Here is a 26,392-nt window from a genome sequence, read left to right on the forward strand (position 1 = left end):
TCAGTTACTGAAGCTTGTACATTTGTCACGTAGTTCTTGTGCCATGGTTTTCAGCTTTATCAGGTCATTTAAGGACTTCTCTACATTGGTTATTCTAGTTAGCCATTTGTTCGATCTTTTCTCAAGGTTTTTAGATTCTTTGCAATGGATTCAAACTTCCTCCTTTAGCTCAGAGAAGTTTGATTGTCTGAAGCCTCTTTCTCTCAACTCATCAAAGTCGTTCTCCATCCAGCTTTGTTCCATTGCTGGTGAGGAGCTGAGTTCCTTTGGAGGGGGGAGGTGCTCTGATTTTTAGAATTTTCAGCTTTTCTGCTCTGTTTTTCCCCCATCTTTGTGGTTTTATCTAGCTTTGGTCTTTGATGATGGTGACATACAGATGGGGTTTTGGTGTGGATGTCCTTTCTGCTTGTTAGTTTTCCTTCTAACAGTCAGGACCCTCAGCTGCAGGTCTGTTGGAGTTTGCCAGAGTCCACTCCAGACCCTGTTTGCCTGGGTATCAGCAGTGGAGTCTGCAGAAGAGTGAATATTCCTGAACAGCAAATGTTGCTGCCTGATCTCTCCTCTGGAAGCTTCATCTCAGAGGGGTACCCGACCATATGAGGTGTCAGTCTGCTCCTACTGGGGGGTGCCTCCCAGTTAGGCTACTCGGGGGTCAGGGATTCACTTGAGCTGGCAGTCTGTTCGTTCTCAGATCTCAACCTCCATGCTGGGAGAACCACTACTCTCTTCAAAGCTGTCAGACAGGGACATTTAAATCTGCAGAGGTTTCGGCTGCCTTCTGTTTGGCTATGCCCTGCCCCCAGAGGTGGAGTCTACAGAGGCAGGCCTCCTTGAGCTGCGGTGGGCTCCACCCAGTTCGAGCTTCCGGGCTGCTTTGTTTACCTACTCAAGCCTCAGCAATGGCTGGTGCCCCTCCCCCAGCCTCGCTGCTGCCTTGCAGTTAGATCTCAGACTGCTGTGCTAGTAATGAGGGAGGCTCCGTGGGCGTGTGACCCTCTGAGCCAGGTGTGGGATCTAATCTCCTGGTTTGCTAAGACCCTTGGAAAAGCGCAGTTTTAGGGTGGGAGTGACCCAATTTTCCAGGTGCTGTGTGTCATGGTTTCCCTTGGCTAGGAAAGGGAATTCCCTTATCCGTTGTGCTTCCCAGGTGAGGTGATGCCTCGCCCTGCTTCAGCTCTTGCTCGGTGGGCTGCACCCACTGTCTGACACACCCCAATGAGATGAACCCGGTGCCTCAGTTGGAAATGCAGAAATCACCCATCTTCTGTGTCTTCTTATAAATTAACCTTTATAACTATATTACAAATTAAAAGTAGATATATGATAAATTTGAAAATGAACTCAATATTAGAGATTATAAAAGTAGCTGAATGCAGCCTGAATATGTGTTTAAATATATATTTATTTTGGCCTACAGTGTTTTTCATTTGAATTAGTTGCCAACATTTAAAGTTTGAGAGATTTCTCATAAATATCCAGGTTATAGTATTCTCTTGAAATTTTGGAATCAAAATTCTCACATGTCAACAACCCTCTTGGCTTGAACTGAGTGGTACCTGCCATCTTGAGGAAGGATAAATATTTTCCCACTTTCCACTATCCTCAACAGTCACATATCACCTGCCTGACCCCCATCCAGTATTCAAATTTACAACTCCTGCTTTAGATATTAGCTTTCAAAAATTTTTATAATCCCTCAGTACTTAGTTTAAAACTGTATAACTTGTCTTTTTACAACCTGTTATGTATTTTAAAATCTATCATGTGGCTTTTATCTTTTTATTTGATTTTTGTAAGTTATAATACCTCCCCACCTCACTTACATTGATAAGCAGTGGTTGCATCAATAAGAAGTTTCTGTTCATCTGATTGTTCTGATGCCTCTTTTGTCTACAGGTCGGTAAAATTACCTCTAGAAGATGGGTCATTTTTTAATGAAACAGATGTCGTTTTCCCCCAGTCGTTGCCGAAAGATCTCATCTATGGACCTGTGCTGCCACTGTCAGCCGTCGCTGGGCTAGTAGGCGAAGAGGCAGAGACTTTCCGGGTAAGTACCTGGCACCTCTTCCTGTTTGCCTAATGGGTTGAGGTCTAGGAAGCCTGATCTCATTTGATTGTCATAACCGTCCCATGAGAAATACAGGATACAGAGGATCATCTTGGTTTTTAATATAGATTAGCCACAGAGACTGTGAGAGATGAAGACTCTGGAGATTTGAGTTTGGATGACTGGGATGATGGTGGCTGCTAACAGAAACAGGGGGCCCAGGTGTGATTTCCATTTTGGGCATACTCAATTTGCGGTGCAGGGAAGACACCCAGGCGGAGATGCTGGGTGGAAGTTGGCAAAGTGGACCTAGTGTTAGGGAGGAGAAGTGGGACTGTCAGTGTCATTCTTACAGATAGGACGGTGGGAGCACTGAGCAGATGTGATGAGCAAAGAGAGAAAGGGTGCAAGGGAAGAGAAGAGAGCCAGAGCCAGCTGACTGCTGAATTCAGGGGCGAAAGACAATTCTGAGAAGGTGCAGTCACAGAAGTAAGAGCAAACCTGGGAGGGAGGAGCAAGGCCATACGAAACAGCAGAAGAAAGCGTCAAAAGGGAGAGTTTGCCACGTATTATACACCCATTCATTCATTAAACAGAGATTTATCAAGTTTCTTCTGTGTAGCAAACACTGTTTTAGGCAATGGGATTCACATGGTGGCCAAGCAGGCTCCATGTAATTCTCATGAAGCTTACATTCTTGTCAGGAAGACAGAACAACAACAACAACAAAAGTAAAGAGTATTGTTCTTTTGTGATAATTATCACAACAGAGTAAATGGAGACAGGGCAGCAAGGAAGGGATGGGCTGGTTAAGGAAGGCCTCTGGGGAGATGACACTTAAGCTGAGATTTGAAGGACAAGGAGGCATTACTCATGTTACAAGCAGGATAAAGAATGTTTCATGTGGAAGGACCTGCATGTGCAAGACCCTAAGGGAAAAAGAGAAATTGGTATGTGTGAGGAACTGAGAAAAGATGCATATGGCTGGAGCATGATAAATGAAGGGGAAGTGAGGTGTGGGGTGCTGTTCAAGAGAGAGTCAGGGAACAGAGGGCAGCACCTGCAAGACCTTTGGGATGATGGGAGGAGCTCCACTTTTTTGGCCCTCTTGAACCTGCTATGCTTACCCTTGTGTTAAATTCTCAGCAGAGGATAGAGGAGGTGGAGTTTCCTGAATGTTTTTGACTACTGCATGGAATTAAGCTATGAATGTTAAAAATAATTTAGTGTGGGCCAGGCACAGTGGCTCATGCCTGTAATTCCAGCACTTTGGGAGGCCAAGGCGTGCAGATCACCTGAGGTCAGGGGTTCAAGACCAGCCTGGCCAACATGATGAAATCCCCATCTCTACAAAAATACAAAAATTAGCTGGGCATGATGGCAGATGCCTGTAATCCCAGCTACTTGGGAGACTGAGGTGGGAGAATCACTTGAACCTGGGAGGCGGAGGTTGCAGTGAGCTGAGATCGCACCATTGCACTCCAGCCTAGGTGACAGAGCAAGACTCCGTCTCAAAAAATAAAATAAAATAAAATAAAAATAATTCAATATGAGGATTAGTTCATTAAAAAAATCTCTGTGGCAAACAAGAGAAAGGGTTACATGCCCTTAATATTTCCTTTAATGAATGACAATGATTCACCTTTTTAAATTATGGAAAGAGATTATAGTCAATCTCCTGCATTCATGGGTTCCACTTCTGTGTATTCAACCCACTGCAGATCAAAAATATTCAGAAAAAAGTGGTATGGTTGCATCTGTACTGAATATATACACACTTTTATTTTTTCTCATTATTTCCCAAACAATACAGTATAACAACTATTTCTAAAACATTTATATTGTTTTAGGTATTATAAGTGACCTGGAGATGTCTTAAAAGTATATGGGAGAAAAAACAAAATAAAAACATTGAAAATAAAGAAAAAATATACAGGGGGATATATGTAGGTTATATGGAAATACTATGTCATTTTATATAAGGAACTTGAGCATCCACAGATTTTGGTTTCGCTGGAGGGTCCTGGAACCCATCCCCTGTGGATACTGTAGTTCCTTTTATAGCACAGGTCTCAGCCTTGGAGACATAACTGCATTCAGCCACAGTGGGGCAGCAAAGTAAGAACAAAGAGATCAGCCATCAAGGTTTGCAGCTCCAATTTTTCTGTGTTTAGTATTTGGTACCTGGAGCCCCTAAATTTCTACTATCTCAAATTGGTTTTTTCTGGGCAGAAAATATGTGTAGGAGCCCTTATATTTCACATTTTGTACAAACATAATGAACTCTGCATAAAACATTTAAAATTCAGGCAATTGTCCTTGTCATTTGAGAAATGCTATGAAATGTCTTCTTTAAATACTCAACTATGGAGTTACTATTTTTAAATCTCATAATAGACATCTTTATTTTAAAACCTTTTTTATTTGTATAAATTTAAGGGGTACACATGCAGTTTTGCTATGTGGATATATTGTCCGGGCAGACATCTTTATTTCCTAGGACTTGTGTACTCAGTATATTTTAAATTTTTCTGAAAGCAGAAATGTAATGTTATAGTTTGACATCCGTAAATCATTCAGGAATTATTAATAAAGCCATATATTTTGTATTTAAGTTAGACATTTTCCCAGTAGTTTACTTTTTCATTTTGTAGCATAATAAAGTGAGGAAAATGTTTAAAACATTAATTAATGTCTGTACAATGAGTGAAAGCATAACCAAAAATAGATCTCAAATGTCTTGATTCTATTCCCTCCTTCAATGTCATTTCTTGTGATCTGGGTACCAATGGCAAGGGAATCAATAATGATTCGATTATAAGGTCTTAAAAATGGATGAGTTGTGGACTCCTAAAAAATTACAAACATTAAATAATCCCATTATCTATTCATAGGTAATGCCAGAAGGGTACATTACAGGCCTTTAAATAGCCCTGAGTCACATTACACAACTTATTTAGGGCATTAGAAATGTATCCAATTTTAAGTTGGAGCATGGGGGAAATCAAAGGCAGATGTTATCTGGCAGAAATTGGATCCAAGATCATGAACTTAATCTCAAGTGTCTAATTTCTTTTTTCCATCTACCTTTTTAATTTTTTCAAACAGATGTTGCTAAATAGGAATCTCTTCTAGAAACTCAAATATTTTGAAACATATATGGATTTTTACATTTTCTAAAGCACAATTAAATTGGACTGCAATTTTTCATGTTTTGTCATGTGATCAAAATTATTTCTGATTCTAGAGGACTGAAAAAGGAGATGGTATTATCAACAAACATTTCTAAACACTATTGGTACCTTTTATTTTTAAATATCTCAGAATTATAAGCTGTTTCTGCTTACATAATCCATATACTCACATTCATTTTTAAATGTCATCGAATATATTTATTGATTAAAAAGTAATAGGAAGACAAGCCCAGGTTTGTCTTAAAGAAAAAAAAGCCACATACAATACTAGTTTAACATACCAAGGCCAGAAAATTTCAAATTTTAATCTTCACATTTTGTTTTATATATATGCACAGATTCATTGGTATTGTGCAAATGAGAGACATGGTGTTTTTTTCTTGTTTTGTTTACGATTTTGATCCTATTGTCATTCCAGATAAGCCTGTCTTTTTGTGATTTATATTCTAAGGTTAGATGTCATTAAAAAAAACTCAGGAAACTTTTCAATAATGGTGATAACAGTGAATAACTCTTTTCCTTGTGAGTCAAATCTCAGACACCACAGAAGTGTCATTATTCAGCAGCAGTTTAATTTTTTGGAGTGGGAAAGGTGGTTTTCCTTTTTCTTGATCCACTGGGTGACCAGATTGTTACCCAACTATTTATTTTCTAACTATCTAAGGCTATGAGGGCATGAAATATACAAATAATAAATTAAAGTCAATCTGTCCTTTAAAAAAATTATTACGATGAATGCTCAATGTTCCTATGTTTTCTGTGTCTGTGGGGTTAGGGATAGTTCCTTTCTGTCAGTTGTTCTAGTGGGCATTTCTTAGGCTCTTAGCCATGATGTTTTCTTAACACAAGGTTTTATTCTCTCCCTGAAGCCTAAAGATGATCTATATCCTTTGCTTCACCCGACTATGCATTGCTGGACTTCAACAAGTGACTTGTACATTGGCTGTGAAGAGGGTCATCTTTTAATGATTAATGGAGACACCTTGAAAGTGACTGTGCTTAATAAGCTAGAAGAGGAATCACCATTGGGTGAGAAACTGTCCTGCTTCATATTCCCATATAGCCATGGGTGTTGGTTTTGTTGGTTTTCCCTATTTTTCTCTTGCCTGGAGACATCTTTGATTCCTCCTCCTTCTTAATTCTCTGGCTGTTACTATGCTCTTGGCATTCTACCATCACTTTATATGCATATTTCATGTAATCCTCAGAACAACATTATAAGAAGAGACACATTAATCTCCATGATACAGAAGAGATATGTTAGGAAACATGGCCTAGTCCACATAAACTGTGGAGCTGACACCTGAACCCAGGCAATAAGACCTCAGAGTCCAAGTTCTTGGCTACTGTGCTGTATCCGTTTCTATACATATGCCCATTCTGCTTAGTCTGCTAATCATACACTTTCCTGCCCCCTATCCCAACCCTTTTCTCCAGGCTGATCATCTCTTAAGCCCAAAAGCCATCTTGAAAAGTACCTTTCTATTGCTCAGTTAGAAGTGTTGTTTTTTTGTGTGTTTTTTTAGACAGAGTCTCATTCTGTCAGCCAGGCTAGGGTGCAGTGGCGCAATCTTGGCTCACTGCAACCTCTGCCTCCCAGGTTCAAGCCATCTCATGCTTCAGCCTCCCAAGTGCCTGGAATTATAGGCACACACTACCACTACCACGCCCGGCTAATTTTTGTGTTTTTAGTAGAGGTGGGGTTTCGTCATGTTGACCAGACTGATCTTGAACTCCTGACCTCAATTGATCTGCCTGCCTTAGCCTCCCAAAGTGCTGGGATTACAGGCAGGAGCCACCACACCCTGTCATATTGCTCAGCTAGAATCTGAAAGAGAACCTGATCTATTCTGCCTTAGATATAGTGTCTATTCCTGACCCCATCAGCTGTGGCCATGGTTGGGCCTGGGTCACAGGAGCCACTGTCTACTCATTGAGCGGTAGATGTAGACCCTGGGAGGAGGGGGCCTTGCCAGGGCAAGCTCCTCAAACCTGTCCAAAGCATTCTCTATTTCCATTGCTCTTACTATTTCACACCTTGATTTCTGTAACAACCTTAGGATGGACTTCACTGACCTTAATATACATCTGACCCAAACCAGGCAACTTATCTCTGTCATATTGCCTTTTTGAAGGCCGCTTTTAACACCCAGCTCAAGAACTGCTCTCCTTGATTTCACGCTCTCCCTAATCTGATCCTACCTACTCTGTTAGTATTATTTCCAACTATGCCCTAGTATGAGTTTTCTGAGCCAGTCGTTTATTCTCACCATTTCACAGACATGCCTCTAGCCCATTCCCTTGGCACTTATTGTCTCTGAATCTGCCAGTTCCCAGCTCCAATACCACCCCCTCCAGCAAGTTTTCCCCATTGCAGTGTCCCTCATCTGCCTTTTTTTCCTTTTCTCTGACTCACTTTCCCTGTAAAACTGAGGCCATGAGGTTTGACTTCCCTCTCTACTCCCTTTCTGTCTTCCCTTTACTCCTACTGTACCCTCCAGCCGTGCTCCTCTCTCTAATCTAGCATCTACGTTAGTTACATAGATCTGATGATAGAGAATTCAAAAACAACTTTTATGATTTACATCAGTAAAAGCAGCTTTTATTATTCATTGTTACATTGTACTTTTAATTATGTGTCACCTGCTTTACCTTGTTTTTCTTTTCCAAAAGACAGAAGAAATTTTATCAGTCCAGTAACCTTGGTGTATCAGAAGGAGGGCGTGCTGGCTTCTGGAATTGTAATGTATTTTTTTTTCTCAAAATTAATTGGTTTAAAGAAAATTCACAATTCCAATGTGTTGCCATTTACTATTATGAGCCACATTTTAGGATGTCAGATCTGTCACATTATTAATTAAAATGGTTTCCTCTTTGGGTACTATTAAAAAAGATTCATTTTGAATAACTTCAAATCTATACAAAATAGAGGGAACAATATAATGAACTACCATATATTACTGCAAACAAACACAAATATAATTTAAAAATCCATTGCCCTTCTGCAATGAAAAACTACCTAATATCTGTAACCCAATTCCATGTTCGTTTCTACACTTAATGTGTTAGGTTATCAGACACGAATTTGGAGCCCTTTGTCTAAGCTGCAGCTTGGACTCTTGTGAATGCCCATTTAGCTTACATGTTTCATAATGTTATTGTTGATATTTAAATCAGTATTAATAGCCTCCGTTTCCTTGGTGCTTACTTTGTGCCAGGCACCAAGCTAAGTACTTTACTTGTATTATCTTATAGGTCCTTACAACAACCTTATCAAATAGAAGCTATTGACATCCTCCTTTAACAGACAAGGAATCTAATCTTACAGAGTTCACCAGCAAGTAATTGGAAGTTAGGGCTTGAACATAGGTGTGTTAAACTCCAAAGTCTTTGCTGTCATTTATAGAACTCAGTCTCAGTAAGTAATAAAAGGAGTCAGACCATGTTTTTCTTTTTCTGTTTCTTTCCTTTTTTTTTTTTTTTTTGAGACGGAGTCTCACACTGTCTCCCTGGCTGGAGTGCAGTGGCGCAATCTCTGCTTACTGAAAGCTCCAGCTCCCGGGTTCATGCCATTCTCCTGCCTCAGCCTCCAGAGTAGCTGGGACTACAGGCGCCTGCCACCATGCCCAGCTAATTTTTGTATTTTTAGTAGAGACGGGGTTTCACCGTGTTAGCCAGGATGGTCTCGATCTCCTGACCTCGTGATCCGCCCCCTTCGGCCTCCCAAAGTGCTGGGATTACAGGCATGAGCCACCGCACCCAGCCCAGACCATGTTTTTCCATGCCATTATAATCAATGTAAACAATGCTAAGGTGTGGAACTGACCTATACTAAAATCCAGGTCTAGTTGTAACTATCCCAGATGTTAGCATAGTCCATTTCACTGACACAGATGACATCTCCAGGACCTTGAGGGTAGCTAGGCAGTGACATCAGGGTGAGAGACATTCTACCCTCAGGAAGCCATCTGGAGCATATACACCTACACTTAACTCTCCCAACCTTGCAGTAGACTATCCCCTCCTCCTCCATTTAGTCTGCGTTTGTGGGCTTTTATGACTCTTGTCTTCTTCAAGACCACCCTTGATGTTTGTTTAACCCCCTTTAAAGGAATGATTATAGAGTTTGCTCTGGTGAGTGATAGAGAATAAAGATGAGCTCAAAAAAAGTACCTTGCCTGCTTTCCCTTCCAGGGCCCAAGCATTTGAACCCAGCTACCTGAAGTCCCCACTCTTAGTTATAAGATGTCTAATCTAGAAAATGATAAATAAATTTCTTCCAAGTGTTTTCACTATTGTAAAAATAACTCAAATTCCTCTTGAGAATAATAAAATTAACCTAAATCTATTCAAAACCAACCAATCAACTAGCCCATTTATATTGGATCCTTGCTATCTTCTACTACAGTGTGAGGAACAGAAAAAGAGGATCCGAAGGGAATAAAAGGCACACTCCCTACCCTTGGATCATTTAGGGAGATAAGAAATGCACATAATAATGACGAAAGAGCATACAGGAGGGCTAGTGTCCTTTCAAGCAACGACACTGCTATATACAAGCCACACAAACTCTACTTCATTTTTCCTACCTCCTGTGTAGTGAAGAATGTAGTAAGAAGAGGGATACTAGAGAAACTCAAAAAAAGGAGACATCAGTAAAGTTTTAGGTAATTGAAAAATGTATCACAAAAGAGATCAAACTGAAGCTTGACCAGGGAACATAGTTAAAAGTCATCTAAATAAAGATGAGAGGACAGTGCATCTATGCAAACATAGATGATGACTCCAAATAAACAGTAGAAGTAATCAATAAGCCTTAAATTGTCTGATGAGTCAAGTATACTATGCATTGACTAAGACTGATTTTCTACATTTATCTCACTCATCTCTAGGATGGCTTTGTGTATTCTTTTATTATTAAAGATGGAAGTTACGTGATCAAGAATTTTCTTGAGATTGAAAGACCTGTAGAACATATGACATTTTCTCCCAATTATACAATGTTTCTGATTCAAACAGACAAGGTATGTTGGATGGTAATTTCTTGATATGTGATTTTCAAATATTATTATCATCATTACATGACAGGAATGAGGAACAGAGTGTGCTGCACAGTGGTACTCCACTAGTCAAGACTCTAGGTTGTAAATGAAAAAACACCCAATTTAAAAGGCCTAAATTACAAAGAGCTATTGGTTTATTTTTGTGCATGTAACTGAAAGGGCAAGGAGTGAATCTGAATACAAGAGTTGCCATGATGCCACCAAGCCTTGTTTATTTCCATCTCTTGGCTCTGTTTCCTCTCTGCTGCCTCCATTTCCATGCTGACTCTCCCCGTGTGGTGTTAAGAGTTATATGCAGCTCTAGCTTATATTTCTGCCTGCTTGATGTCCCTGGTGGAAAGATACCAGCTAGAAAAAAAAGTCTTAGAATCTAGACTCATTGAACTAACTGAATCACGTGTCTTCCCCTGGGTCAGTTGGTTGTACCATAGGAATCCTAAGCTCTGACTGGCCAGGCCTAAGTCACATGCTTAGCCTTGGATGCTGGGTAGAGTCAACCAACTTAAATGAGAACTGAGATTGGGGCATAGGTTGTTCTCCAAAGACAATGTGGGTTCTATAAGAAAAATGAATTATTGCAAGATTAAAACAAACATTTACTTCAATCATACTGCTAGGAAGATTCCTAATTAATGGAATGATCTTCAGGCATCAAGATTAGCAGATATTTATATTGTTATACAATAATTTTAGATGAATTACAAACAAAATTCAATGATTTTCTGCCTAAAAGAAACTTAAATTTAAATATGGACAGACTTTTGTTTCTGATAATTAACAGAAGTTTTAAAAAAAAAAAAACTGTGCTAACTTATGTTTTAATAAATAAATGACTAACTGAAAATATCTATGGAGAACACGAAACTAGGAAAAAGATATCATAAAAGAAGGAGGAAAGACCCAAATAGAAATTCTAAAGAAGAAAAATATACTAGTAAAGTAAAAATTAAATGAACGTGTCTGACAAAATGTTGGACATAGCCAAAGAGAGAATAAATGAATTCGAAGACAGGTCAGAAGAAGTTATTCAGAATGTCACCTAGAAAAGCAAAAGGGTAGAAAATACAGAAGGGAACATAAGAGATAAGAACAATACAGTGAAAAGATCTAACATATGTTTGATTAGAGTCCAGAGAGGAGAAAGTGGGACAGAGGCAATAATCGAAGAGATACTGACTGGGGATTTTCCAGAATTGGTTAAAGACATGAATTTACAGATTTAAGAGGTCCAGTGAATCCCAAACAGAATACATAAAATGATATCCACACTCAGACTTACCAAAGTGAAACTGTTGTAAACCAAAGAGAAAATTTTCAAAGCAATCAGAGAAAAGACAGATTACTTCTAAGGAATTTCAATTAGACTAATAGCTGACTTCTCTGTGGCAATAAGGTAAGTAAGAAATAGTGGAATAATATCTTCAATGTGTTGCAGGGGTCAGCAAACTATAGCTCCATGGGGCAAAACTAGCCTGCTGCATGTTTTTCAAATTAGATTTTATTGGAACATAGCCACACCCACATATGTATTGTTTATGGCTTCTTTCACACCACAATGGCAGCATTAAATAGTTGTGACAGAGACTACATGGTTTGCAAAGCCTAACATATTTACTATCAGCCTATTTATAGAAAAAGGTTGATGACCCCTGATGTAATGAAACAAAATAATTACCACCTAGAATTCTATACCCAATGAAAACATCTTTTCAGTATGTGGGTAAAAAAAGACATTTTAGACACTCCAAAGTTAAGAGTGTGTCAGCAGCTGACTATCACTAGAGAAAATTCTAAAGAATTTACTTCCAGCAGAGGAAAATGATCCCAGATGTAAGGTGTGTGATGCAACAAAAACAAAGAGCAGTAGTAATGGGTAGAGAATGACACATTGTAGAAGATGTGCAGTAAATGAACACTGCATACAACAGCAAAAAAAAAAAAAAAAAAAAATGTGGGCTCAAGCCTGTAATCCCAGCACTTTGGGAGGCCGAGATGGGTGGATCACGAGGTCAGGAGATCAAGACCATCCTGGCTAACACGGTGAAACCCCGTCTCTACTAAAAAATACAAAAAGAACCAGCCGGGCGAGGTGGCGGGCGCCTGTAGTCTCAGCTACTCAGGAGGCTGAGGCAGGAGAATGGCATGAACCCGGGAGGCGGAGCTTGCAGTGAGCTGAGATCCGGCCACTGCACTCCAGCCTGGGCGACAGAGCGAGACTCCATCTCAAAAAAAAAAAAAAAAAAAAGTGAAAGTAGGTTTAAAAATAATATTGAACTAAAATCCCAAATGACAATACTATAAGTTGGGGGAAGTGGGGGAGCAGGATATATAGAACAAAGTGTTCCAAGGATCCCATATGACCCAGGAGGAGAATAAAGCTTTTAAGTAACTTTGATGTTGATAAATTAGGTATACATGTTACAACTTCTAAGGTAACCACTAAAACAATAGGAACAGTAGACGAAATTTCCAAACTAGAAAAAGTAAAATGTTAAAAAAAAAAAAAATGTTTAACCCAAAACAAGGTAAAAAAGAGAAAGAAAATGAAAACAATTGAGATAAACAAAAAGCATAAATTAAAACCTATGTTTAAACCCAGATATGAAAAGATGGAAAAAGATATGTAAACATTAACCCAAAGAAAACCAGTGGAAATATATTAATATTAGACAAAATAGGCTTTAAGGTAAAAATCATTACTAAAGATAAATGGGCTTATTTCAGAATAACAAAATATTAAATTTATCAGGAATATATAAATACTTAAAATATGTACAAGGAATCTTCATTATCTTGTCATGCTTCAAGGCCCAGGAAAGGCCTAGGCAAAACTCTTGGTGGGGTTTTGTTACATTCAAGCGTTTATATAAGGGCACTGGCTCTATTAGCTTTTAATATTTAACTTAATCATTCAGCCATTGCTGAAACAGTTGTCCTGGAGGCCTGCCTGTTCAGCTGTTAGTGAGATCTGGCCTGCCACACCTTCTCACTAAGTCTTCCTTAAACACACACTTTACAATTTCACCCTTGTTTTGCTATATAATGTTCTCCTTCTCTGTTATATTTTCTTTGTCTTCTTACAATTATCACGGTCTAACTTGCAGTATATTTTGTTTGGTTATATTATTTATCGTCTGAATCTGCCAGCAGAAGGTAAACTCCTTGAGGGCAGGGGATTTTGTCTGTTTTATCCTCTGCTGTAACCCCAGCATCTAAAGCAGTGACTGGCATTGTGTATCCAGTTAATATTTATTGAAGAAATGACATAAAGATAAAATTTGTAAATATCTACCAAATTTTGTAAAGTCATATTTTTTTAGATAAATGAGACCAGAAATATTTATGTTTAACTCAAGTAAACATGAAGAACTTGTGATTAGCTGAAAGCAGACTTCTTATTGCTGGTTAAGTGACCATATTATATTACCAGCTACTTGGTAGAGATGCATTCATTACAGAATAGATTTTTTTTTAGAGGTGAGTTTGGGAGCTGAAAATAATAAGCATGAAGTGACAGCTTCAGCCATATTTCTACAAAGGCTTGTTTAAATGTTTAGTGTTCCTTCCATTATACTTAGCATGTGGTAGGATTTAGTACATCTTAACAACTTTTTGGGTTTTCCACATTTTCCAAATTTTCTACATGAATAGATATTATTTTTGAAACAGGAAAAAATGTTTTATTATGTTTTGTAAATTAAGAAAACGAATATGTGGGAGACCAGGCGTGGTGGCTCATGCCTATAATCCCAGCACTTTGGGAGGTCGAGGAGGGTGGATTACTTGAGGTCAGGAGTTTGAGACCGGCCTGATCAACATGGTGAAACCCCGTCTCTAGTAAAAATACAAAAATTAGCCGGGTGTGGTGGCAGGTACCTGGAATCCCAGCTACTCAGGAGGCTGAGGCAGGAGAATCTCTTGAACCCAGGAGGCAGAGGTTGGTTGCAGTGAGCCAAGATCCCGCCATTGCACTCCAGCCTGGGCAACAGAGGGAGACTCAGTCACAAAACAAAAACAACAACAACAACAACAACAAAACAAAACAAACACGAATGTCTGGAATTGAAGAAGAAAGTCTTATGGTTATTTAAAATGATGAGGCCAGGCACGGTGGCTTGCGCCTGTCATCCCAGCACTTTGGGAGGCCGAGGCGTGCGGATCACCTGAGGTCAGGAGTTTGAAACCAGCCTAACCAACATGTTGAAACTCTGTCTCTAGTAAGCATACAAAATTAGCCGAGCATGGTGGTGCATGCCTGTAATCCCAGCTACTCAGGAGGCTGAGGCAGGAGAATCGCTTAAACCTGGGAGGTGGGAGTTGCGGTGAGCTGAGATTGTGCCATTGCACTCCAACCTGGGCAACAATAGCAAGACTTTGTCTCGAAAAATTAATTAATTAAAATAAAATGATGAATAAGTGAATGAATGAATGAATCAACCAATCAATCAATAAACAAACAAACAAATCAAGTGTCTAGATTTTAAGCCCTTCAGGGTCAAGGTCTTACTGAGTTGATCTGTGATTTCCCATAATCTGTTTCCACACAGCGCCTTGGTTACAGTAGGCATTTAATAAATATTTGTTGCACTATATACACAACAATTACAATATGTTTCTTTTCTTTTGTATATTTATCAGGGATCTGTTTATATCTACACTTTTGGTGAGGAGCCAACCTTAAATAAAGTCCTAGATGCTTGTGATAGGAAATTTCAGGCAATTGACTTTATCACACCTGGAACCCAACACTTCATGGTAAAGAATATTTTACTGTGTCACAGTAGGACTAAAGATATGATGATGTTGTGAGATTTAAATCCCTATTTATGTGTTGTTGGGTAACTTTGAAAGTTCATGGGCAAAGCAATGTGAATAGGAGGCAGAGGCTGTCCTTGAAGGCTGTGGTGGAGATGCTAGACACTTCCATCCTCAAATCTACCCCCCAGTTAGAATGATACCCTCATATTGTGACTTCATAATATCATCTTCTGAAAACAGCCAACACAATTGAGATCTTAGGAGCCATCTTTTGGTTTTCACCACCCAAGCTCTGCAAGCCAGGCTTTAACACATTTTAAAACACATTCATTGCTAATGAGTCATCAGCACTCAGTAAACTGTTAGTATTTATTTAGTATCTTTTTTCTGTGTAATGCAGCAGCACCACTTGAGGTTGAAAATGAAATAGTTGCCATGTGCAATACATTAATTCAGTCTAAGGAGTCAATAACAGTATGTCAGTATTGGCTCATCAGTTATAACAAATGTACCACACTAATGCAAGATGTTAATAGTAGGGTAGTAGGTATGTGGAGGGGAAGGGGAAGGAGAACTCTCTGTGCTTTCTGCTCAATTTTTCTGTAATCCTAAAACTGCTCTAAAAAAATAAATTCTAGTAATTTAAAAAAGAACAATGTATAGCTTCCTATTTCTATATTTGTTCATTAGGCAATAGTTTTACTGATTTTTATAAGCAACTTTTATCTTTAATATGTTACATGAAAAATCTTTATTTTACTTTTCTAATACTAATTAGCTATTATGTATTACTTAAATTGCATTAAAGATAATACTTAATATTTGTTCAGAAACGAAGCATTGGCATTGAAATGATAAAATAAGTATTTATAATCCACATAAGTAAAATGAAATTTTATACTAAATCATCGACACACTGGAAAGGGAGGCAGAACATGCTTCCATAGGAAAGTCTTATTTTCCATGTAGAGTTTTTGTTTTTCTTTTTGTTACAGACAGTTACACATTCAGGGGAAGTTTGTGTTTGGTGGCTGGAGGATTGTTCTTGTGTAAGCAAGATTTATCTGAATACCCCAGTAAGTATACTTGATAAATGGATTTTTAAAAATATATTGAATTCTAATCGAATCTACCTTTTCATATTCACACGACAATAGTCTGTAGAAATACTTGTTATAGAAGCCTCACTGCATTTTTGCCTTCTAGGTTTAGAGTAATCCCTGTGTGTAAAGTATATGCCACAGCCCCAAGAGTGGAACCATAGCATTGGTTATAGAAAACAAGATAGAACCATATTGATTATAGAAAGCTGTAAGGTTTTCTGTGGCGGCAGTTGTTTTTGAAACCCCAGTAGTTTATATCTTACTCATGCCGTAAGTTCATTATGGATTGGCAGGGGTCCCTCTTGCACAGTCTCTCAGGGAGCCAGGCTGATGGGGGCTCCATCAAAAAATACTTCCTCTGTGCTGTGTGCAGGAGAGGAAGAGAGTGCTGAAAGGTGTTTTGGAGGGAGAGGGGGTGCTCCTGAATCAGCAAGTAAGTGCTTTTTCTCAGAAATGAAATATCCCTTTGGCCATAACTAGTTAAATGGTCCCATTTAATGGGAATCAATTAGAAATGAAAGAAAGTTGCCACTCTAACCAGCTTAAGCCAAAAATTAAAAAGTGAGTGTTATTGGCACAGTCAACTATAAAGTACAGAACTTGTCTGGCCTCATGTGTGCCTCAGTCCAGCAGTTTAAATGATATACCAAGGACCTTGTCTTTCTGTCTCCACACTATGCCTTTAGTTTCATCTTAGGCCTTGCTGAGGTACACCCAGATACCACAGGTGCCAACCTCACATCATACTGTCAGAGAGGGAAGAAAAATTCCTACTGTAGGGGGAGGAAGAACAAAGATGCTTCTTCTTTCCAGAAGGTTCAGTAAATGTCTTCTAATGTCTTAATAATATCTGTGAACTAATCATATGCACAGGGGATGAGAAATGCAATTAAGTGCATAATTAATGCACCAACTCAGCCCTGGAAATGGGAGTTAGATTCATTCCACTCGTCCCTGACAATAGGGGAAGGATAGTTTCTCAGTGAATATTCAAGAGATTTTCCAGAAGGAGGGCATATGGATGCTGAATTGCAAACCACACTGCCTGCAACATCTACCACAATGTGATACCATTATTTCTGCCATGTTCACAGTGCATTTTGCATAAAAAACATTTTAAAAGGACCAAGAAACAATGGTAATGCTGTCTTTTAAAAAAAAAGTAGTATTATTTGCTGCATTATACAGTTCTAGTTGAGAAATGGATCTTGGTATTAGGTAGGGAGTTTCAATCCTTCCCTTTTATAAAACTAAAATCTCAATTATAAAAGACTAAGCATCATATTTTACATAAGATGCAAAAGATAGATAATTCAGTGTGATAAATAAAACTCTCCCACAAAAGTAAAGGTAAAATTTCTTACTGAGAAAACTTGAAATATGAAAAGACTCCATAATCTCTGTGACAAAGGGTTATATGTATTCATTTCTATTATAAATAGTAAACTAGGAGAGATCTTACAAGTGCATTTAATCACATGTCCTTTCACACATTAGAGGCATACAAACATTTAACAACCCACCCAGGGGCCCATATAATCAGGATATACCTTGTTCCTCTTGGGCAACGAGGGATACAGGTACCATTACCCTACAGAGAATTGATACAGATACAGTAATGCTGATGCCAGGTCTCTTGGCCTGTATCTGGGACTGTGTTGCCTTCCTTCAGGCAGTGGTCCTGGGGGATCCCAGTCCAGCACCACGGTGTCAAGATACCTGGACACTAGCAGCGTCTCCTGATGGTACCTGCATAAGACTCCTCTGGCCCTTACTGTACATTTTTAGACTAGCACACCATTGCCCTGGAATAAAGGAGAATTTCAGCTGATTATTTTTATTTTGGGAACACACACACACACACACACACACACACTTCCCATAAAGGTTTTCAATTTTACAAAAAGCCCACTCAGTTGGGAGGCTGTGTGCATTCTAATGAGGCAGGACACCTGGGTGCTTCTTCTGAAGTTTGTCACCACATATGGGATCCTTGGGTAAGCTGCTGGACTTCCTTGGCCTGCATTTTCTGTTTTGCAAAATGATCTCTTACGTTCTTTTTCAGTCCTAAGTTCCATGATTTTATTCAAAACAATCAACAAAGTATTTATAGGGAAAGAATACTGATTTCTATAGTATTATGAAAGTCAGTTTATTCTCTTAGACATCATATTCTGTATAAATCATTGTGAGATAAGTGGGAATCTGTTATGCATTTCTTTGGTGACTGAATACATCTTCCAGTGATATAGTTATTTTCTTAAGTCTTCCTTACTCATACCAGCATCTCAGGATCTATAAAAATGTTTTAAAAGCCAGGTGTGGTGGTTTGAACTTGTAATCCCAGTGACTAGGCAGGCTGACGCAGGGGGATCACTTGAGCCCAATAGTTCAAGACAGAGCAAGACTCCATCGCTAATAAATAAATAAATATTTTAAAATGTTTACAAGATGCTAAGAATTTATTCTACCTTTTTTTGTTTTATTTTTCACTATTATTGGTCTGTTTCACAATCACTTAGATAGATTGTTGGCATAATCATTTCATCATCATCATTTAGACATAAAAACGAAGCCATGATTTAAATTTCAAGAAATCTCTCTATAATTTTTATTACTCTAATTTTAGGATAAAAGAATAAGATGTACAGATTCCTGTGCCATCTTATGCAGTTGATCAGCTCAGGAACGTTGAGGCTATAATTTGAAAGAACCCCCCACACAACACTTGCCACTCTTCTCATCCTGCAGGCTTTTCAAATACATTGTATAATAGCATTCTTACGTGCAGGAGAGCAGGCACAATGGAGATACGCATCTGGGGTTTATTTTAAACAGGCGACGGTTCTGGCTTGCTGTCCGTCCTCCCTCTCTGCAGCCGTGGGCACGGAGGGTGGCTCTGTCTACTTCATCAGCATATATAATAAGGAATCCCCTCAGGTCGTGCACAAAGCCTTTCTCTCGGAATCGTCCGTGCAGCATGTCACGTAAGTCCCTTCTGCTTCCAGGAGCAGCTCTGTGTCACCATTTGTTGAAAATTCTAATGAAGCCACTCCTTCTTTTAAGTTTTACATGTTTCATTTGTTTTGAATGTTAATATATTCACTCAGTTCAACACTCCAAAGGTACAGAGGGCTGTGAAGTAAAGTACCCCCCATACCCAGGTCTGTCCTTGCAGGCAGCCTGGTACCAACTTCTCATGTCTCTCCTGAGATGTTTTATCCATGAACAACAAGCAAAACATAATAAGCACTTCTTTTTATTTGTATCAATGGCCATCAAGTATATATAGTGTGCCAGGCACTTCTGCTGTATTAACTCCATGAGGTAAACACTCTTATTGTCTCTATTCGACAGGTGAGGAAGATGAGGCACAAAGATTTTAAATAACTTGCTCAATAGTACATAGATAGTGAATGGCAAATGTTGGGATTTGAACCCAGGTCGTTGGGCTCCAGAGTCACTGCCTTTGCTCTTAAAATGAGAAAACTATGTACAATGCCTCATTTCTTTTTTCACTTAATGGTATATCTTGGAGAATGTTTTATATCCACACATAAAGACCAATCTTTTTATTTTTATAGCCACATAGTATTCCGTTATATGAATATACTATCATTTTTTAAAAAACAGTATATTAATGAACATTTAGAGTATTTCCAAACTTTCAAAACAATACTTTTAAGATGACAATATAGAGACATTAGATTTGGACTTGTAGTTGCTATTATTATTACTGTTTTTAATTTGTTATATTATTAGGTATTAATAAGAACAGACATTTGTATTCTGCTTTACAGCTTGAGATCACTGTAGCTTGTAGAATGTGATCCTCAAAACACCAGTCAGAAAGATGTTATTCTTATCCCTATTAGACAAATTAGGGAATTCAGGGTGAGAGAGGTGAAGAGAAGCATTGTCCAAGATTACACATTACACAGCTAGGGCACTTGGGAGCTGGCCCTGCCACTGTGGACTGCCCAGCTCCACCACCCTAGCTCAGTGGGGAAGGATGGATAACATCCTTACCCCCCGCCCTTCTGCACCGTCATTTTTTGTGCCTTTCCTTTCTCAGATCCTCTTATTCTAATTTGCGTCTTCCCACTTTTTCTAATTTGATAAAGTTGTAGACATGTTTCACTACATTCTTCCTCCCACTGCCAGGTACCAGACACAGGGTAATGAAATGTCACACCCACCGCTAATTTGAGAATTGCTTATTTGCACTTGAAACATCAAGAAAGCTCTACCGACATGTTTCATTCACTTATGATGAACCAACTGCCCGTCTTTACTGAATCTTCTTGACTGTATTTATTAAAGTTGCAATTTGGAAATAGCATTGGCCTAAAGTTCAATGATTATATCTACATGTAATCACTCCACTTTTATAAGGTCAGAGAATATTAAACATCACAAACCGTAAAAATGACTGGCTTTGAACATATCTCTGTGGCCATTCAATAAACTTGTTCACCATCTAGCTGGTGAAACGATTGGGATTTGATCATCAGATTTCTTCTTTTCTAGTTATGATCAGCGAGGAATATTTCTGTTAGTTGGAACATCAGAAGGAAAAGTCTTTATTATCTGTGCCAGCTCCTCAAGCTCATTTCAGATTATTGGATTCACAGGTACAACATAGAATGCTGATTAATTTAAAATATATTAATTTAAAATATTTAAAATTCTTTATTTCAAAGAATTTAAGGTTATGAAAATGGAGTTATATTGAAACAATTATTTATGGCATATTTTCTGAAAGAGTAACTTTTAAATAACTAAAGTTACTTAGGAGAATTCTCACATTATATTTTGATGTATTTGGAATATTAGAGTTATCTCCTTGGTACATAGTTGATGCTAAACATCTTTTCTTGAATCAATTATTGAATAAATTAATGAAATGGCTGAACATTTCTAATATCAACATACAGAGAAGTTGGATTGATTTCTCTCAAAAATATTTTTTAATATTTTATCTCTAATAAAGAATTTTCTCTGTTTTCTCTCTGGCTGTACATGCCAATTGTATATGTCTTTCCCCCACACACACAATTTTTTTTTTAATTCTCCTGAAAAATTTTTTTTTTTTTTTTTTGCTCCTCACACTTTGCCAAGTCTCACCCTTAAATTTTTTAATTTGTTTATCATTGACTTATAAAAATTAGTGAGTGCCTACTAGGTGCAAAATGCCAAACCTAGGCCTTGTAGTGGGATGAAAATATTAAGGAGACAATTTAGTAGAGAAGGAAAATGCAGAATGGTGTGTAGGCTCAGATACAGCAGCAATTCATTCTGCCAGGTGTGAGGAGAGGAGTGGAGGTGAAGGTGGGCACTGGTCAGGGGATGTGGAGGATTGGAGGAGAGTTTTCCAAGGGCTTAGAGTAGTGGGTTTAAAGGATTTTCATAGGTATGGGATAGGACATATTAGTATTCCTGCTCAAAATAATAACCCAAACAAAGGTACTTGGAATGGTGAAAAAAAAAAAAGTTTGGTATAACAGGTAAATGGAAGAGTTCACTAGAAGATGACTATGGCAATGAAGTCTGAAAGAGGAAGGACATTGAATATCATTCCAAAGAGTCTGGAATTGTTCTGTGGTTAATGAGCCATCGTCAGTGGTTTCAAGATGGAGCTGGCATGATTTGACTTGGTTTTTAGAGACTGACTCTGATACTAGTGTGAAGGATGGAGTAGAAAGGCAAAAGAAAGAAATTAAAAAGATGAGATTGGAAGCTATAATACTAGCCAAGGCAAGAGATGATACTAGTCATAATCATAACAACAGCCAACACTTATTGAGGAATGCCTGACTATGTGGTAGCCAGTATTCTAAGCCTTCAGCCTGTCTCCACCCATTGAATTCTTAGACAACTTTCATGAAACTGATACTACTGTTATCCCTTCAGATGAGGCAATTGAGGCACAGCAAGGCTAAGTACTTGTTCAAGGCCACACATCTAGTTAGTGGCAGAGCCAAATTAAGGAAGTCCAGTTTCAGGGCATGTGCTCTTATCCACAATGCACAAACTCATGCTGCAGCTATGGAAAGAGAAAAGACGGCACAACCATGAGTGATGGAATTGGTAGGACTTGGTATTTGATGCGAAAGGAAGGGATCAGCGATGACCCCAGAATTTCTAGCCTGAATACTGGAAGTTTGCGATGTCATTAGTTGAAGAACAAAGTTTTAGAGGTTGAGGAATAGGTTGAGGTGATGAGTTCCATAGGTTTGAAGCCAACAAACTCTTCATTTGGGCATATGTAGCCTAAGTTTGGAAATCAGGATATGTAGTTCAAAGCTTAATGACAGAATTCTGATCTTGAAATCATGGAAGCTGATGACATAGTGCAACAGAGTAGAAGTAAACCTAGATACTTAATGGGGCAAAAGAGGTAACTAAATATGCAAATTAGATGGCACTGAGTGTGGTAGGGCCTGTGGCTGACCTCAGAGTGGATGTATATCCTGCCTAAATATTCCATTTCATTTATTTTATTTTATTTTCTAGAGTCTTACTCTGTCACCGAGGCTGGAGTGCTGTGGTGCAATCATAGCTCACTATAGCCTTGAACTCCTAGGCTCAGGCAATCCTGCTGCTTCAGCCTCCTGAGTAGCTGGGACTACAGGCTTGTGCCCCAAAGCCTGGCTTGTTTTCTGTTTTGTTTTTGTTTACTTTTTTTTTCTTTTTTTCTTTTTTAGTAGAGAAAATGTGTCCATGTGTTGCTCACGCTGGTCTTGATCTCCTGGAGTCAAGCGATCCTCCCACCTCAGCCTCCCAAGGTGTTGGGATTACAGACATGAGCCACTGTTCCTGGCCCCATTTTTTTAATGTATCTGTTTGGCCAGAGGTGGGATGGAAGAAGCTGGGAATAGAACCCTGGTCCACATTTTATATGGAAGCTGTGGACAGAGGAAGATGAGGCAGTGCAGAAAACTGAGGCTGGGCCAGAGTAATACGAGAACTGAGAGTCATCCTCTCCAGAAACAGCCTAAAGAAGGAAGGTGGATGAAAATACAGGCTGACATTGAAGTATGGGTAGGGTGAGGGCTGGGACAGGCTCTCATATATTTGCCAGTCAGCAGGTGATCCTTGAGAGAGCTACTTCTTTGGAATGAAGAATGTTAGGGAGGGAATAGAGGTAAGAAAATTAAGTCAGAAAGTGCCAAACCTATTTTAGGAAGTTTGCGGTGGAGAAAAGAGAATCAGATGGTAACTGCTGTGGGACAGCAGAGTTGGAGGAAGGTTCTTATTTGAAGACAGAGAGTCATGAGGGCTGAATAAAAGGAGCCATAAGGGACACAAGAAGCTAAAAAGAATCCCAGCACTTTGGGAGGCCGAGATGGGTGGATCATGAGGTCAGGAGATCAAGACCATCCTGGCTAACACGGTGAAACCCCATCTCTACTAAAAAATACAAAAAATTAGCCGGACGAGGTGGGCGCCTGTAGTCCCAGCTACTCAGGAGGCTGAGGCAGGAGAATGGCATGAACCTGGGAGGCGGAGCTTGCAGTGAGCTGAGATCCAGCCACTGCACTCCAGCCTGGGTGACAGAGCGAAACTCCATCTCAAAAAAAAAAAAAAAAAAAAAAAAGAAGCTAAAAAGAGGTGATTGATAATGTACAGTCTAATAGGAGATTGTAGGAATGGGCTCAAAATCACAGACAGGAAGGGATTACATTTTGTTCCTACATCAATGTCGGGAAATGAAGGGAGAAAATGGAAGCAGACAGGGGGGAAATGTGAGTCTCAGGATAAGAAAGTTGAGGTTGAGTTTATGTCGATGTCCTTGGTCTTCCTTGTTAAGGGAGAGAGAAGGTCATTGGCTGACCGCCTGGGGAAGGGCCTGAGAAAGTGGGCACCTGCAGCACAGTCCCATGAAGAGTGGAAGAGTGAATCTGAAACAAATCCAAGGTGGGCTCCAGGCCTGGCACACCTTGCAGAGGTTAGATCAGCTGGCTTTCTAGTGGAGCAAACTCATAAAGTCACATGTTTCCACCACACCCACCGTCCTTGGGCACAGATGCAAAGAAGGCCAATGCCTGAGTTTACCCAATCTTAGGAGCAGGTCACCTGGCTGGAGTGGACTTGTGGGGACCAGCGCATGCAGGTGCTGGTTTGGAGGGATAGGAGTTGGAGATGATGCACTCTCGGGCCACCCTGACTAGGAAAGAAACCCAGACAGACTGGGCTGGTTTGAATCTGCTGGTCTAGACATCTAATCAGGAGAATCCCTCATCCATTCATCAAAAATATCCCTGTAGCTTATGTTTAAAGGTCACTTTAAATGTCCAGCAAATAATTTGATTCTAAAGATTTAGTGAAGGCAAGTCCACAGGTGATATCTTAATTGGAAAGGTAAAAGATTCTTTAAACTTATCAATGACCACTTGTGGTGTTGATTTCTGTTTGCTTTCAGAAGTGGCCAAAGACATTTTACAGATATCCACAGTGTCTCTTTCAGAAACAGACATAGTGGAAGTGATGGTGCTTTCCTCGCTTCTGGAAGCAGGGAGAAGCAGGTTGGAGATGTTCACACTGCCTACATTACTGCCACAAGGTAAAGAAAACACAAGCAACCAATTCTGCTCCTCAGCCCAGATACATCATTGTTATTGTTTTTTGGGTTTGTTTTATTTTTCTCTTGGCATGTGAAGAGGTAAAATGGCTACCTTTTGTCTACCTTTACAAAGTAAAACCAACAGGCTAAACAGTTTGAAGTGTGGACTTTTCCTTTGGGCTTCCTGACTCATGAGTCTGCTTTATTACCATAGGAAAAGAGATAGGATGAACAGACACATCAAATTGATTTGTTATTTTTGTGATGTCTCTTGTTTTGTAGCTTTGAATAGACATGGTTAAATTCAGATAGATTACAGTGTAGTTCCCTTCACTGACAAAATTATAAAGAAAGTTTTCTGGATAAAAAGGTATGAGAAAATAGATACTCTTTCCTTGTTTTAATAACAAATATATCTGGTTGGCAGTTTTGCAAATATGTAATTATAGAGCAGAAGAGAGCTGACAACCTCAAAGTACTTTTATGTTTTTGTAAGAGTCTCTATACCACCATGGGTTTCTTTCAATATGTCTCTAAGTTAATTGATTAAAATTTCATCAAGGCATTACAGAAATATTTTACCTACTATCAGCCATTTAATACTCAAAGTATTTCTAGGGAGACAAGTGTTTTTAAATCATTTTTATCACCTACTAGCTTCCACAATATTAATTGAGCATTTAAATTTTATTCTGCTTTTCATAATTGTTCATAATTTTAAAAAACCAAAATTAATATATGGTGCGAGTGATTTCTCTTCTTTTTCCAAATCTAATAGTTTCCACAACTTTTGCTGATGAAAGAGGAAGGCTGAAAGATGAAATCATTCATAAGTACCTGTATGAGCTGGAGCACACTCTGTCCTCTGCAGTCTTGGACTTTCAAAGTAAACAAATATATGGCTTCTGTAGTCAAGTGCCATACATCTGTAGCTACCTTCTTCCTAAAGAAGTATGTCAACACTTAAGTGTGCTCTCATTTGTCTTAGCAATCAAGATTGACACATTGTACTGATTAGATATGATCCTCTTGACCACGTTAACAGAATAGTTCAGTTAACAAATGCCTTCATTATATTAATATAATTCCCTTGAGCTAGGTATATAGTGTTATTTGTTAATCCATCATACAATATATTTGAGCAACCTGATACTTGTGCTGCATACATCATCTTTGTCAGATAAACATGCAGATAACACAATATTAGTTTAATGCCTTAAAAAACAACCTAGCATTAGGAAATCTATTCTGCATATGCCAAGGGCTACAAGGTAGATGATTTGATTTGCAGTGGAACTTTGTATCTAAGCCATAACCAAAATTGCAAAAAATAATTAAACTGTGTTTCTGGCATTTTTTCATTACACTATCTTCAGACATCTCATGCATTGTGTCACCTCCTGCTGCACATAATGGCCCAGTACCCTCCTGCTTTCTGCCCGTTGACCTGTCAGTTTCCCTTGATGTCTGTCTACCCACTTTGATAATGTCTACCTTCCTTCCTCTAAATTCTTCCGTCAAAGCTCTTCCAGAGTAGCCAGGATTAGACGTAGAAATTCAGAGAAGGAAGAAATGATTAGTGGCAAGAGAGATTCAAGAAAAGTTTCATGAAGGAAGCAATATTTGATCTGGACTTTGAAAAATAAGTCAGATTTAGACAT

General features: G+C 38.9%; 1 protein-coding gene across 1 annotated transcript in view; it reads left to right on the forward strand.

Annotated features, from left to right (window-relative positions):
- Positions 1-26,392, forward strand: part of CFAP43 (cilia and flagella associated protein 43) — a 118,410-nt gene that overhangs the window by 24,920 nt on the left and 67,098 nt on the right. The window contains exons 5-14 of the mRNA XM_010356218.2: positions 1,897-2,047; positions 6,111-6,270; positions 7,915-7,982; positions 10,134-10,265; positions 14,943-15,059; positions 16,058-16,138; positions 19,004-19,152; positions 20,696-20,799; positions 24,591-24,731; positions 25,510-25,682. Of these exons, the coding sequence (XP_010354520.2) occupies positions 1,897-2,047; positions 6,111-6,270; positions 7,915-7,982; positions 10,134-10,265; positions 14,943-15,059; positions 16,058-16,138; positions 19,004-19,152; positions 20,696-20,799; positions 24,591-24,731; positions 25,510-25,682 (1,276 nt within the window). The remainder of the gene's footprint in view (positions 1-1,896; positions 2,048-6,110; positions 6,271-7,914; positions 7,983-10,133; positions 10,266-14,942; positions 15,060-16,057; positions 16,139-19,003; positions 19,153-20,695; positions 20,800-24,590; positions 24,732-25,509; positions 25,683-26,392) is intronic.

Source organism: Rhinopithecus roxellana, chromosome 11 (genome assembly GCF_007565055.1).
Source record: "Rhinopithecus roxellana isolate Shanxi Qingling chromosome 11, ASM756505v1, whole genome shotgun sequence".
NCBI classification, from domain to species: domain Eukaryota; kingdom Metazoa; phylum Chordata; class Mammalia; order Primates; family Cercopithecidae; genus Rhinopithecus; species Rhinopithecus roxellana.